General features: G+C 45.0%; 1 protein-coding gene across 5 annotated transcripts in view; it reads right to left on the reverse strand.

Annotated features, from left to right (window-relative positions):
- Positions 1-16,218, reverse strand: part of LOC143283778 (eukaryotic translation initiation factor 5B-like) — a 74,037-nt gene that overhangs the window by 15,173 nt on the left and 42,646 nt on the right. For all 5 annotated transcript variants that reach the window (XM_076590135.1, XM_076590137.1, XM_076590136.1 and 2 more), the window contains exons 21-24: positions 15,567-15,698; positions 15,106-15,182; positions 10,699-11,002; positions 290-451 (exon numbers count right to left, since the gene is read on the reverse strand). In XM_076590135.1, coding sequence (XP_076446250.1) covers positions 290-451; positions 10,699-11,002; positions 15,106-15,182; positions 15,567-15,698 — 675 coding nt within the window. The remainder of the gene's footprint in view (positions 1-289; positions 452-10,698; positions 11,003-15,105; positions 15,183-15,566; positions 15,699-16,218) is intronic.

Raw genomic sequence — 16,218 nt, forward strand, 5'->3', positions numbered from 1 at the left:
ACACTCAAAACACCTACTCGTCATACCTCTAATAAAAAATAAATATAAAAAGACCCCGCCCACACCCAACCCCTAAAAAAAAATCTGCCAAGAAATCACCAAAACACCACAACGATTACCTTCCACACACAAAAAAGTAAAAAGCATGCACACAAATGAACACACATTCACCACATTCCCTGTGGAAAACCCTGAAATGACCAACACACCCACACACACACACACACTCCCCACCCGTTCCATGTTGTAAACGCTACTGAAAAGACCACAACAACAGAAAAAATCTCACCTTGCTGATGAGCAGGTCGTCGGCCTCGAAGTGTCGGCCGAACATCTTGGGGGCCTCCCCAGGGATAGGGATGATCTTGACGCACACCTCCTGTCCCGTGCGGGCGATCTCCACCGGCTTGTGGTTGAACTCAATACTCGCCACCCGCCCTATGTCCACGAACTGCGCACACACACACATAGTGAAGGTTAAAAGTGAAAATGAAGGTGATGGTTTAAGATCATACAGCTTTTTGTAACCATCAAGGTACTGAATTCATATACCCACTGTGTCCTGGTTTCCAGTATTGGAAGGCGGTTCCAATCCCTTCCTTCCGCCGTTTTAACCTTTGCCACCGCAAAGTCGGGTGCCCAGTTACACTCGGGTGGAGTGAAGGAAACCGGAGTGGTGCATTTTCCAAGGACACATCACCATGCCGAAACGGTGCATCGAACCCTGATCACTGGTGTGCACTGGATCTGAAGTTCAACGCCTAACAGATTCTGTCACGGCGCCTCGTAGAATTGAGACCCAGAGCAAAAATGGCATCAGTTGATACGATGTTGGGCAAGGTCGATCCGCATCTGTGCAAATGTATGAGGATATAATATCTATAGGTAAGGTCCGGGTGCGGTGTGTTTTGAAACAAACGGTCCATACCATGGGTCCATACCGCTTTGCCAAAAACCCGTTACGCCACAGGTCCGGTGTAACCCACAGGCTACATGCCACGTTTTGTGGACCTGTCTTGTTAATGGCACCAACCGTGTGACGATCAAATGCATTACATACCGAACAAACATCAGCAAATGAGGATGTGACAGTCGTCTGCTAGGCTGCTCTCTAAGCGCCACAGCACAGAGAAATCTGTTGTGATAAAAAGAAATACTAAAATACAAAATACAAATAACTATGATTAAACGGACTTCTGGCATAACGGGCCTGGTGCATCGCGGACCTGAGGCATAACGGACTTGAAGTATAACGGAATCTCCCCATATCCGGTTTTACTCACAATCCGGAAGTGAGGTGATTGGGTGGTGAGTAGCACAGACTACTGTTAATTAAGAGAACCTAAGAATTCTTTCTTGCTACCTCCCTCACTACTCAACAGACCCCACGGAGAAAAAAAAAAAAAAGATTACAAGACTGAAAACTTTGAACACAGCTGTGCTTTTGAGTGATGTGTTGTGGATCTTAAATTACCGTTCAGCCGGAAAGGAAGGTGCAGTGCAGGAATTCAATTCTGTTTGTTTATTGCTTTCCTTGTCGACCGCAAGCCGAAGGGGACGTCAAGAGGGGAGGGCAGGGGGGTGGAGGGGGGTGTTTAAGGTCCCAAGAATTCCGCATAGGCCGGCACCCCCCCCCCCCCTCTCCCAACCTTTAGGTTACATGTTGGTATGGGTGCTATACCATCTATCATCATCTAAAGTAATAATCTCTTGTAAATACATACTGTTAAATTTTAAAACAACGTAAGGTTGTGAGTGGAAGGAGAGGGGGAAGGGGCGTGATGCACCCTTCCCTGGGAACAGAAGACCCAATTAACTTCACAAACAGAAACCTTGTCACCAGAAGACGTGTTCGGCTTGCTCGTGTCTCCCCCCCCTTTCACCTCCATCCCCCCAACCCCCTCATCCCTTACCACCACCATCCACTCTCTCCCCCACACACCACCCCACCTGGACCTTCCCCTCACAATCCTCCTTCCCCCCTTGCTCCCCCACCCCACCCCCCGCTGTCCTCCATCCCTCCTGCCCCTTCCCGAACACGCTGACTCAGCAGGCGAATCAATTTGCACGTGTCTGCGACCTTGCGGTCACCTGATCAAACACAAAAGCCCTCTGTATTCTTCCAATAAAAGCGGCAGTGAAGCTGTGTTTGGGCAAACAAGTGCTCGGGAGTTTGCAGCCAATAAAACTGCACCCCTTCCTTTTCTCTCTGTCTCTCTCTCCCTGAGGCTACTCTTTTCGTGGGCGAAAAAAGACGCAGAGGGAGGAAGAGAGAGGGGGGATAGGGTGAAGGAGAGGCGCGGGGTGGTTCTAACGTCTGGTCGATTCGGGCGATAAGAGGAGCAGGCAAGATACAAGAGCCCTGTTCACAATCTCTCTCACTCTCAAATCGGAAGCTCATCCCGAAGACACTCTGCTTGCATTCAACACAACTGTCCGAGTGTATGCTTTTTCCTCCATCACTAAATATGTGAAGCACCTCAGCTAAGTTGATATTTCCATGATTATTTACAGTTACAGTCTGCATTTCCGCCAAAGTATTTTCACAATCTATCCACGCTTCCTACATACCATGGGAATCAGTTCATCGAAACATCAGCTTCTTTGTTCCACGACATTACTCGCCAACACCCATCCCGCCGCTTCTTTCAATCGCACCAGCAGTTAAGACTATCCCAGGTTTTATACACACACGCATCGAAGTTTCTCTTTTCTGATTCAATTATGAATTTGCTGGCTCCATGCCCTCCAAGGTCCAGCAGCACGACACGAAAGTGAAAGGGGTGAGGAGAAATTAATCCGGGTCCTTGTTTGACTCGACCCTGGGACCCCTGGCGAACCCGAGTCGGTCGGGCGTCTGTCCATGCACTTGGCCACCACTACACCAAGCTAAACCCGAAAGTCATCCAGAACAAAGATACCCCAAACTGGTTTTTGACAAGAAAGAACGATTTACACTGGAATGACCCTTCTCTCCCCCCTCCCCTACGCCAACCACAAAAAGAACCTTCCTCCCCCACGCCCACCCCCCTCACCACCACCCTCTTGAACCTTAAGTCTGCAAAGTTTTAAAGCAACAGCCAAGCCAAGCCATCGCCGTCCGTATCTCTTTCCCTTTAAACTCTCCCTCCCCTTCCTCTCCAAATCAAGGTGGCACGCGTGACACACGATAATTATTGAGTTCCAACAGGTGCAGCTAGGAGTTTACCTCGCGACCGCAACAGAAAGAATTAATAATATATATATACGTTTCGCGTGAACCCGGCCCGCTCGACTCGCACTCCTGCTCTTACAAGGACTGAAGTAGTCACGAAGTCATGGCACACAGCCCCGCACTTCCGGTGTCCGGCGACAGCCCCACTGCACGCAGTGTAACGGGTAACATATTGTAGCGTCCTAAATTATTGCACCTATTGGTTACCATTTTCATGGTTTGTGGGACCAAAAACGGAAAAAGCAAGATGCTGGCACGTCCACATAAAAATCTGAGTAAAATAAACGTACAAAATGAGTTGAAATCCACTGAAAATGAGTTAAAACATCTACTAATTGTAATATCGTTTCATACAGGCACGAAAATTGCCGGTAAAATTGGTTCCAGGATTCAGGATGCTAAAATAGGATTTTACATTTACCTAATGTCCAATGAGTATCATCATCCCGATTCCCCAATTAACTAACTTGTTTATTTCGATTCGCCTATGTACTCGACTGCTCTGCGTGTGCATGTGCGTGCGCGTGTGAGAACGAGAGAGGGGTGGTGGGGGGTATGACTAGGCTAAAAGGGAACGGCAGGTATGCAAAAAACAGGACAAAGGGTCAAACTCTCGAGAGACCTTTGCGCCTACATCTGTCCCTCCCTTTCCGCCCCTTACCCTCCCTCCCCTAACACACACACACACACACAACAAAAACGTGACGATGGTTGGGGGACCTAACTACATTTAAAAACTGAGACGAGACAATACATTTTGGTGGGCCTCAAGCGAGAATGCCAAAAACCAATCCAAATACCCGGGGTTCGAACTCGCACCCCACTGAAAGAGAGAGAGAGAAAGAGAGGTGGGGATTTGGGCCAAGTTCATGTATCCGTGTATATTATATATATATATATATATATATATATATATATATTCTGTATGATAAAAAGTGCGAGGGAGCAGAATTAGGGAAGGGGAGGGGAAAATACCTGACCATGTTGAAAGTTGCAGCAGACTCACCTCTCTACTCACCCACTCCTCTTCTTTGATGGGAGGGGGTGGGGGATCGGGGGAGGCAGGGGTGTGGGTAGGTGGGAGTACGGGGCAGGGTGCTAACAGTCTGGGGCCAGGCTGCCGGCAGGAAGATATCTATAGCCCCACTAACACCGACTGCCAAGCAGGTAAAAGGGGGGTGTGGCGCGCACAGGACGCGCATAGAACCACCATCATCTTCATCCACCCTCCCTTCCCCTCCTCCCCTCTCCAACTCCCCCACCCCCGGTTGATTAGATTTTAACCTCCTCCACGCACGCCCATAACCTCCACCCCCACCTCCGTTCTCCTTCCCTCCCCGCCTTTTCACCCCCACCCCCCACCCCTTCCTGTACCCTTCCCCTTTCCTTCTTCTATCTGTTCCATGTATCCCTTTACTTCCCGTGAACCCTCCTTTGAACTATCATACATTCTGCCTGATTGCAGGTGGGTGCAGGTTCCGTTTAATTTTCCATCCCTTTGTCACTCGCATAGAAACGGCAAAAGCTACTGTTTAAGTAAACGTTATTTCTTCGTCCCTCCTTCCATCCCCCCCCCCCCCCCCCCCAAAAAAAAAGAAAGAAAAAAGCATACTATGCACATCCACACATATCACATACAAGCACTGTCCTAGTTCAATCCCGCTGGGTCGATGGTAATGTTTTCGTGCAGAGCTAGATGATTTCCATGAAACGAAATAAAGAAATTGTAGTTCTGAGTTCGCAAGTGTGTGTATGTGTGTGTATGTGTGTGTGTGTGTGTGTGTGTGTGTGTGTGTGTGTGCGCGCGCGTGTGTGTGTAAAACAAGCTTACCAAATATGTTATACTATCCCTTATCCCCTACACACAAACTCGGGTATCCCTTATCCCCCACACAAACACAGACTCGGAAACAACAGTTTTCCGAGTCGTAACCCCTTCCTGTGAACAGAGAATGAGACTGTAAAAACGAGAATGAAATAGTGAAAAACAACAAACAAACCAAGAAAAACCGCTTCCTTGTAACCCCCCCCCCCCCCGAAACTTTTTTCTTTCATAGATCCGTACACAAAACCCACTCCAACTCCACTCTTACTCCGCCACCGTCCCACTACTTAAAAAGACCGGGGGGGGGGGGGGGGGGGGGGGGAACACACTTAAAAAGACCGAAAAAAACACACAAGCGAACCGAACCGTGACGGCGGCGGTCGGTCGGTCTCTCTCCCTCGCCCTCTTTCCCTCAGAAGTTCCGCCACCTGGGCCTCGTCGGCGGCCTTTGATGTGGGCAACTTCACAAGTTTTCTGTCCGCCTGTTCCCGCCATACTTGGCCACCGTCGCCCCTCTTGCATCAAGCAACTTCCTCCCTATACTAATACCTCCGCTCACACAGCCCCGTATCTCTCCCCCCCCCCCCTCCCCCCCCAAACCATCGGCGTTCACTACTACCGCCACAACCATCACTACTGCCACCACGAAATCAAAGAACAGTGGGGTGAGGATAGGGGATTTTTTTCAACTTCAAACCACCTTGCGCATGTTCTAGCGCGTGCGCGATGTCATTATTGACACGAGAGAAAGTAAAGCGGCTTGTTCCGAAAAAGGTTCTGTGACAAGAATATCCTTCAAACAAGTTATAACAAAAAATAAAATACATAAAATTAAAAAAAAAAAAAAAAAAAAAAGGGGGGGGGGGAGAGAGGAAGAGGTTGAGTACATAGGGTTGGGGGGGCAGTTAAAGTTGTCACAAGGACCAGATGTCTGTGCTATAAACAACACCTCCCCACTCCCCTTTTAAGATCTAAAAGACTCCGAAGACCTGAGACAAAATTATAAACAACAGTAACCATAGCTCTGAGAGAGAGAGAGGGAGAGAGAGAGAGAGAGAGAGAGAGATCAAAGCACTTCAATCCCCTAACATTGCTTGCTGCCCCTCAACCCTCATGTCCCCCCCACCCCACCCCGCCCCTTCCACTTCTCCCCGCCCATCCCCCACCCCACCCCCGACCATCCCTTTCTCTCTCCGTGGTTCTTTATTCTCATCAGGTCCGATACCGCCTTTGGAAAAAAAACAAAAAAACAAAGGTAACAGAACATAACCACTTTCTTTTGGATCTGTGAACCGCGCCGGCATCTGAAGTTAAAAAAAGAAGAAAAAACAGAAAAAAAAAGAAGAAGAAGAAGAAGAAAAAAAAAGGAGATCTGTAAACCGCGCCGAAATCTGAAGTTTGGAAAAGAATAAAATAAAAAAAACCAAAATAAAATAAAACACAAATATTAATCAAACTGTTTTTATGGCGAGGGCGTGCCCCCCTACCCGCCCCCCATCCTCCGGGCCCCACACATTATCTTTTCATACTTCGAGCATTTGGAAGGCTCTCGTGGCTTGACCATCGTGTTGCATCTGCGCAATGGTCAAGGAGCCTGCCCGCTTTTCTTTCTAAATTTTTTGTTCAAAATAAATGCATTGCAGAATATGGATCAGTCCGCATACTTTGATGCCTTTGTGAAACTTAGGCAGTACAGGAAACAACAAGCCCAGAAGCAGATCTATATTGCAACACAAGTTTTTGGTGGGACTATGTTTCGCCAGTTCTACAATCCCCTAAATCTATCTTTCTCCGGGAGTATATAACAATATTATGAATGTCACAAACACGGTAAAAGAGAACGAAATAAACAGAACTTTATAAAATAAAAGTTCAATCGAGACTTTGAACACAAAATGAACACCCCCGACTTTTACCAGAAAAAAATATCGACTGAGTGTTTTATCCGATACACAACAGTCTCCCCTACCACCCTGTCGCCGCTCTCAATTTTTCTCTACCTTCCTCTCTCTCTCTCTCTCTCTCTTCTGTGACAACTGTAGCAATATTGCTCGTATTCACACTGGTTCTAAGCTCAAGTCTAAGAAAACCAGAGAGGAATTGTTTTCTGATTCAAGCAAAGGAGCGTTCGCCTTTTCGACGTGACGATGTGGATCATTTATTTCTGACGCTCGTTTCGGTTTGCTTCCCGTTTGCGACGGTACGCGTAATATTTGCGACACCACTGCCGTTGGGTAGCCACGAGGAAGTGACTTCTGGCCGTTTTCAACGAATCTTCAAGGATGTTTCTCCACCACCCGCATCCCTTAGGAGGCGGGTGCTGGGGGATAGGGTGAGTCTCCAATTCCTTGGTCCTGCATTCACGTCCTGCTCTAATGGTAACCTCAGTTTCGAGATTTTCTTTCTCAACTGTGGCGGGTTTGTGTCAGCATGTATGGTGTCAGCTGATTCATGGGGACTGTCGTTGGAGGGATATTACAGAACAGCAGTCCCTAACTGCAGGGGTATGCTCTCTCAGCCTGACACCACAAAAAAGCATTTAGTGTCGACAGCAAGGGGGCTTAGTATCAGATGTCTAATGTATGTCAATGAGAACAAGCGTTCGTGAACACCAGCAAAGTGACCCCCAAAGCACTGTCCTCTGTTCGGTGAGTTCGTACCAACACTGGTAAGTGAGTGGCCGCTAGAGTGTTGAAACTGCATGTGTGGCCCTCCCCCGCCTCTCTCTCTATGCAAGAGGGGTGTGTGTGTGGGGGAGGGGGGGGAACTTCATGGGAAACGACTATTATTTACTGACCACTGCTGTCCACCACTGAAAAGTTTTCAGATTGTGGCATTTCATTACTTTGCATTATCAAAACTTCTTGACCAAGCTTTTCTATTTACTGAACAGTATTAAGCACAACCCAAAAGTGTGCAGCTTGCGTTTATGCGGGCGAATAAGATGGCGTGCGCGTAGGCACACAAACACACCCACTACGTAATACTTACAAGACAAATGATCCGGGTTGGTTACTGGATTAATTGATTCAAAAAGGACCGGTCGGGCTGTACTCACAAACTTTCGAAAACCGCGTCCATCATCTCCTTCTCATGTCAAAAATAATGTATTCATTTATTTTCTCCTTTACTTCTCCCTCTTCCACGGCACACCACCCCTCCCTCACCCTCCCTCCCCACCCAAGGACTTAAACGTCTTGTTCTGGGATAAAAGGATTTGCCTGTCAACACGGCAGCCAGGAGTGCCTCGCACTCATTTCATGACCATCCCTTTGCTTGATGTTTTCAAAGTCTCTGCTGTCCCTTATTAGAATATAGCAATGAATTAGTGGTAGGTGTGTCTGTGTGTGCATTCGTACACGTGTGTTTTAGCGTCAGAATTTGCCTTTGTGCATGTGCGTGTGCGGGTTGTGCGTCGTATGAGTATGCGTGTGCGTGAGCTCGCGGCAAAAGACAAGGGTGAAGGAACATCGGAACTTGTCTATAAAATGGGAGTTGTGCAACGAAGGTCAAGCGAGAAACCTTGACATCTGTTTACTCAAAAGAACAGAAGCCTTTTGACGTCAAAACTCCGGACACGAACATCAGTAAGAAAGAGAAGGGGGGTAGGGGGGTCGGAGGGGGGTGGGGGGCTATAGATCAATCGCCTTTTCTGACTCATCCGCGCAACTGACAAACGAATGCATATATAACAAAAATGAAGTGAATATGGTGTGACGAAAACTGGTGTATACCGGGTACGATGAGAGGAGAGGAGAGAGCGCAATCGAAGTTCTAAGCGCATGATATCAAAGAAAGGGCTTGGACTGAAAGAGAACAACAGGGACTAAAAGCGACGGGGGTGGAAAGGAGACCACGTTGGGTGGAGGGCGACGAGGGAGGTGAAGGAAGAACTGAGGAAGACGAAGAAGGGGGTGTGAGGAGGAGGTAAAGCCATTAAAAAAAAAAAAAAAAGAATAATAATAATAATAATAAAGGGGAGGGTGGGGGTGCGCGGGGTAAAGGGGAAGGGGGAATTTCCGGTGAGATAAGCACACACACACACACACACACACACACACACATCAATTAACATTCTCGGAGCTGCGGTGGTGGATGGAAGTGGTGGTGTTGGTGTGGATGTGGAGAGGGGACGGGGGGAGGGGGGGGGGGGTAACGGAGGGGAAGGGGGACGGGGGGGTGGGGCGGCCGGGAGCCAATCAAGACGCGTGTTGCTGTTGGCGGGCGGCCAATCGCTGAATGGGGCTTGGCGCTGCGCCACCGGGGAAACCAGACAACCGACGCGTGAATGGTGGTGGGGGGAAGGGGGCGGGTGGAAGAAACTAGAGAGAGAGAGGGAAGGGGGAGGTGGGGTGGAAGAGAGATGTATAATATAAGATGGGGCAGCACTGACTTGGGGACTTGGAAGCAAAAGAAGAAAAGCAAAAGAAGGTATGCTACAGGGAGCAAAGTTTAGAAAGTCCAAAGCAGTGATGAGCAAAAACTCTGCAGCCTTTATTTGGCACTGATTACATTTTCAATTTAAAGATCTGCTGATTGATTTGGACATGTGCAATGACTAGGTGTCACTGATATAGGAAAATATAAACAAAATATGCATTAACTATCAAACACACAGAGCACTGATTCATGTTCTAAAACAGCAACAACACGCCAAAGAAAACCCACTCAAGTCTTGAAGAATGAGGGTTAAACAAATCTGTGTCATTCAATCAGGTTTCAGTCACACACACGCACATGCTCACACAGACATGTACCATTTACATGTATGACCATTTGTTTATTCACCCCATCATGTAAGCAGCCATACTCTGTTATCAGGGGTGCACATGCTGGGAATGTTTGTTTCCATGACCCACTGAAAGCCAACAAGGATTACAGCATCTTTAAAGTGCATTTTTGATCTCTGTGTGTATACACATAAAGAGGGTTCAGGCACTAGCAGGTCTGCACATTTGTTGACCAGAGAGACTGGGGAACAAACTTAGGGTAAAAAAAATCTAATCTGAAAAAAAAAAAAAAAACCCACAAAAAAACTTGACTAGATTATTATTACAGAGAGTGAATTAGTCAACATGGAAACTTTACGGTTCCATGGCAAATATTCTGTCTGGATGAAAAAAAAACAACACTTTTTTTTCTTTTTGCCAGTGTCTAAACAGTCAAACACTACCCTGACATTGCCAAATGTTGACCACAGGTAGCACGTTAACACACCTGTCATGACATTTTTCTGGAGTCATCTTTTTAAACACTGTATCATTTGTGCTGTAGGAAGCAATATGACAGAAAAGACAACAACAAAAAACAAACAAACAAACAAACAAAAAAAACAACATGAAAAGTCCTACTCCCTCTGCATGTTTCACCAAAAAGATCTGCCGAACACCACATTTTACATATCCAAACACAGAACTGTACAGTAGCCTTTTATTGTGAGACTGACTACTGTTGTTCTAACAAACAAGAAAAACTAATCTTTTGACACATATACACACAGTACAGTACAGTTCAGTACAGTAGCCTTTTACTGTGATTAACTGCTACTGTACAAACACACACACACTTTTGTCTGCTCTCTCTCTACATATAGATAGATACACACACACACACACACACACACATATATATATATAGATATCCACAAACACCAACTCACCTCTTTACTGGGCACGCATATGGGCGTCCCCTCCTTCAGGAAGCCTGCCTGCACCACCACGCCCATGACAATAGGGTCCCGACTGTTGAAGACATACTGCGGCATGATCTTCAACTTGCAAGGGAACACCGCCACATGCTTGAATTCCTCTTGCTTCTTTTTGAGCAGTTCATCCCTGTACTGGGTGAACTTGTCAAACAGGTGGTAGATGATGTCAGCTGTGAAGATGGTGACCCCTGTGCTTTCTGCCAGCTCCTGCACGTCCCTCTTCACCTCCACATCGAAGGCCAATATAACAGCGTATCTGAGGATAATGATAACCACATTTTTTCATTCAAGAAAGGCCATCACTCCATTTGAAGGGGTAGACATAAAAGTCACAATTTTCAGTAGTAATGGGCACATATCGGTAGACTACTGAGTTGTGCTGTGGGTGATCTTTCTGGGATGCATATACTTGGGTTACACCCCTCCCTACTGCATTTTCATAACGTAATAAAGGAACATATAAACAAGTTAGTTAAATTAAAAATTAGTATTTCTCCACTTCAGGAGGTGTTTAATCAATCAAGCTCCATGACTGATTACTAACATCAATAGCAGACTTAACAATTGGTGTCTTGGGAACGATGAATCTGAACAGGAAGAACCAAAGTGACTCAGCAGCAGTGCAAGGTCTTCTCAGGTGTGTTACCTCCTGGTGACCTAACACTGATAGATACCTGTGGAGTTTTGGCACTGATGTGCAACTAACATGCCCAGATGTGGTTACCCTGATAATGTAACTCATCAACTAGTTCAAATAAGTTCACTCATTGAGTCATTCTCTGTCCAAATTCAAAAACAAAATCTGACAATAACCCACCTCTAACCCATCCAAACATCAGATTCACTTATAAATATGTTTCCTGAGCCCATCACAATCAACACAGAAATGACTCTGATATTGGCTCAATTCACAATAACTAAAGGACTGTCATAACATGTTTTATACTGTGTTACAATGGATTGTAAATGATACTTTCTCTCATGTAAGCCTTTGTAATGACAATCATCACAGCATCATCACCTTTCATATAAAAATACCATCCATTATTATCATTACTTGAATTATCATCACCAATCTGCTTCACCTAGGACACAGAAGAACACTTTCTGCGCAACCATCACTTCATCCTGTTGCACTACGATAAAGCCAAACAGAAAGAGACAGATTAGACAAAAACAAAACCCAGAAAGACTCATCACCAAATTCTGCGATGAAAAAAAAAGTGTGTTTTGTGTTGTCATTGTTTTCTTTTCTCCAATGTTCTGTGAGAGGCTGCTGTCTCTTTCTCCTGCTCTCTCTAAACAATGGCTATTAAGAGGGGGAAAAGAGATCATGTGAATGTCAGGCGATGGCAAATCTCCCATTCATTTAGACAAGCAGCCCTGCCTGCCAAATAAGGAGACACTAAACCTGAATGGCTCATGTAGGGAAGAGGAGATGAACACAGGTGAATGGTGGGTGGGTAGGGGGAAGGACAGTTGTGTTGTTTTTTGGTTTTTTTTGCTGTTTTATGTGTGTGTGCGTGTGTGTGTGCATGTGTGTTTGTACGTGTGTACGTGTGAGGGAGAGGTGAGGGGAAAACAAGTAAAAAGATAAACGACCATGCTAAAATTAGAGAACATACCCATTCATCTCACAGCCCTCGGACCTGGCCAACTACCTCTCACCCCACCCTTTCCCAACAAGCAAGCCAAGAGGAGAGGGAGAAAAAAACAGCAGCAACAACAATAATGACAAAAGCTGAAGGATTAATGGAAGTGTGTCAGATGGAGTGACCTCTGTGTGGGAATAATTTCTTCTGCTCTTCCCATCATTTGTCTACTGTTCAGAGGGAAAGTGTCCTCAGGGAGCAAAACAAAAACATTGGGGGCGGAGCTCTTGTCTGACAAAGCAACAGGTGAACACAAGAGGCGGAGCATGCAAATAAGACAACATTATTTGTGTTCGCTTGTCTTCTGAAGGTAATCAGTTGGTCTGATCTACCTACTACTATTGACTCAGTTCCACTGCAGGTAAGGTAAGGTATATTATGATATATAAATTCATTAACAGATGATTCTTTTTTCTTCTTTTTTTTCTTTTTTTTTGAGGGGTGGGGTTTGGGTGGGGTTTAAACGGGAGCTAACACTCCAACAGATTAAAAATATAAATGTCAGCAAATATCCTGGTATCCTTCAGCATTTGACTGACAGAGCTGAAATAACAGTATTAACTTATTTATGATTTTTTCTGCTAATATAGTACAGACCTCTTTTTGCTGCTAATATAGTACAGACCTCTTTTTGTTGCTTATATAGTACAGACCTCGAAACATAATGCTCTCATTTCTGACCATGTGAGCATCACAAATTATGTCAGGCCTAAGGAAATAAACGCAACTGGGCTCAGTCACTCGTGGTTCCTGAACTGATCAATAATTACTGCTTGAACTCTGAAGGCTGAGACATTATCAAATGTAAAGAATAAGTCCATGTTGCTTGCATATGAATTATTTCCATGGTGGAATGACTGTCTGTTATTGTTGCTGAATTTCTTCTCTGTGGTGAGCCTGTAGGATAATTTACATGCATCCTGTATTTCTGACTACGAATGACGGATTAAGCGGAAAATTATTTACTTGATCTTATTTTTTTGGCTTTGTGACCAACAATGTTCAAAATGAAATCTGAACATACGATAGAACTGGGTGAAATCTGTTCACTTGATTTAGTTTTCTGACTTGAATACCTTCCATTATCCACATGATCTTTTATATTTTTTGTAAACATTTGTGTTCATTTTTAAAAAAAATACAAACATAAAAAAACAACAAAGAAAAAAACAACAACAAAAAACAAACCCACACACAAAATAAAACCAACACAAACAAAATCAACTGACAAAAATTATTCATGAATTGCACCACATGCAAGCTTAATATTTGACCAGTGTTAGAGAGAGAAAGCCAGTATTTCCCCAGCAAATCGTAAGACAGGATAGCTGGGATACCTATCAACGGACACAAGCACTATCAAAACAAAAAACAACAACAATATCACATTGAACAAGGTGGGCTGAAGGCCAACCTGCAGCACATAAATTATCAAAAATCTGTAGTGACTTAGTAATAAATCTATACAAATACAATTAATACATGCACTGCAGGACCTCAACACTTTGTCATCTGGACATATTCCTTGAAACACTGTGTGTATTTTTGTGCTAAAAATAAAAAATCAACAAAATACAAAATCATCCTTTGAAAAAAAAAGAAAAGAAAAAAAAAAGAGAAGAAATTCCCCTTTGTTCACAACTTGTATTACTACAGTATATCAGTCTCCAACTGCAGTTGTTTTGTAGTTTATTATGATTATGCCTAACAAAAGTTACATCCTGTTCAAAACTATTTTATAAATTTTAAATTTCTACAGCAGACCAAAAACCAACCAAACAAAAAAAAATGTCTTGTGTTACATTACTAAACACAATACCCCCCAGCCCCCTCCCCAGCCCCCCTGCGGCCCCCCACCCCCACCATTCCTCCTCCATCATCCTCAGATTATAAAAAAAAATAAGAGAGAGAGAGAGAGCGAGAAAGAGACAGAAACAGTTGTCAACATGCTTGAAGGCGACAGGCAGCCTTCCCCCAGCCAGCCTCACACAGGAAGAAGGGTGTCAAACCCTGACATGATAATCAGTGGGTGGAGTGGGGGTGGGTTGTGTTGGGCTAAGGAGGGTGACAGCCAGACAGTGACCTCCGATTGTGGTCACCTGAAAAGCTGCTCTCTTTCTACACCACCACCACAGTCCAGGGGCAAGCGAGGGGGTGGAGGTGGGGTGTGTTGGGAAGGGACGGGCGGTCAGCTGACACAGAATATTCCTGTGTCTTTCATGGGGCAAGGGCACAGGATAATGCTGGTGATGTACAGCTGTCTATGTGGTCCCTCCTTCTCTTCCTGGGTAGGATAACCGCAGTGACTTGCATCCCTAAATGCTTGGTCCCTCTGTCTGTCTGTTAGTCCTTCCCTCTTTGGGTATCTGTGACCCGCTTCAGGTTTCTGATAGATCATTCTCATTCTGGTGTGGAATGGGGACGAGATGTCTTGTGTGTGTGTGTGTGTGTGTGTGTGTGTGTGTGTGTGTGTGTGTGTGTGTGTACAAGCAACCTTGCAAGTGTATTTGCATACACCCAAGTGATGCGTTTACATATCAAATATGAGAAATAATCACAGAGATCACTAATGAGTGCGTTTTTTTTTCTCTCACAATTATCTGTAAAATAGTGTCTAGTACAAGACTACAAACAAACATACAAGCACAGACACACAGGATAATGTGTGCACACACACACATACTCACAAACAAACCAATGCACTTACTGTGGATCATGCTCCAGCATGATGGAAGCCTTCATGATGTCCTTTTTGTGAACAGGACCAATGTTGATACCCGCATACTGGAACAAGATAACAAAGAAACTCAACATTCTCTCTGGACACAAACCGAAGAAAATGAAATAAATAATCTTTAATTTCACATGAATTCAAATACATTACAACTAGACATAAGATATTATACTACACACACACACCCATAAATCCCCCCACCACCACCCTCCTCCCCCCATGAACGGTATTCCACCCAGACAGGCATTCAGAACCCACCCCCTCAAACAACACAACCATCACTAAATCAAGACCTGAACACCTTGACCTTGAGGGTGCTATCCAACGGGTCATTAAACCATAATAGCTCAGACAGCAGTTGCCCCCTCTGCTATTCTAACGGTCTTAGTCGCACAACACGACTGACTATGATACAAGCACAGAGTTCCACTGACCTTGATCTTCTCTGAGCGCAGGTACTCGAGGAGAGCCTCCAGGGAGCCCAGGGTGGAGGCCTGAACAAAGACGCCCCGGTCTGACAGCTTGATGGCCTGCAGGGCATCCTCCAGGCCTCGCTGGGCCTCTTGCTGTTAGAACAGAATACAGAATAGAGTATTGTATTGTACTGTATTACTCTTTTTTGTCACCACAGATTTCTCTGTGTGAAATCTGGGCTGCTCTCCTCAGGGAGAGCGCGTTGTTGCTACACTTTTTTTCTTTCTTTTTTTTGTTCTTTTTTCTGCCTGCAATTTTTTTAATTTGTTTCTCCTATCGAAGTGGATTTTTCTGCAGAATTTTGTCAAGTGCACGAGGGTCAAAAGGAATATTGGGGGGGATAGTACATAACAGGTAAGAAACATAAACCGAAAATCATATATACAAACACGCGAGACAGTAGAATTTTGGACACATACATGTGCATATCAGTATAAGAACTTGTGCATGCACACTCACACGCACACTCAAGTTTGGACATAAGCTGCATGTTACACATTATATATGGATCGGGCTGATAACTAGACCTGTTTGACACAACCATGTCTTTCTTCAGTCCAAGCAAGTGTAATTAAAAGGCATGTACTGAGAACTGCTACTGTTTTGTAGTTG

The sequence above is a fragment of the Babylonia areolata genome, chromosome 7, assembly GCF_041734735.1.
Source record: "Babylonia areolata isolate BAREFJ2019XMU chromosome 7, ASM4173473v1, whole genome shotgun sequence".
Classification (NCBI taxonomy): domain Eukaryota; kingdom Metazoa; phylum Mollusca; class Gastropoda; order Neogastropoda; family Buccinidae; genus Babylonia; species Babylonia areolata.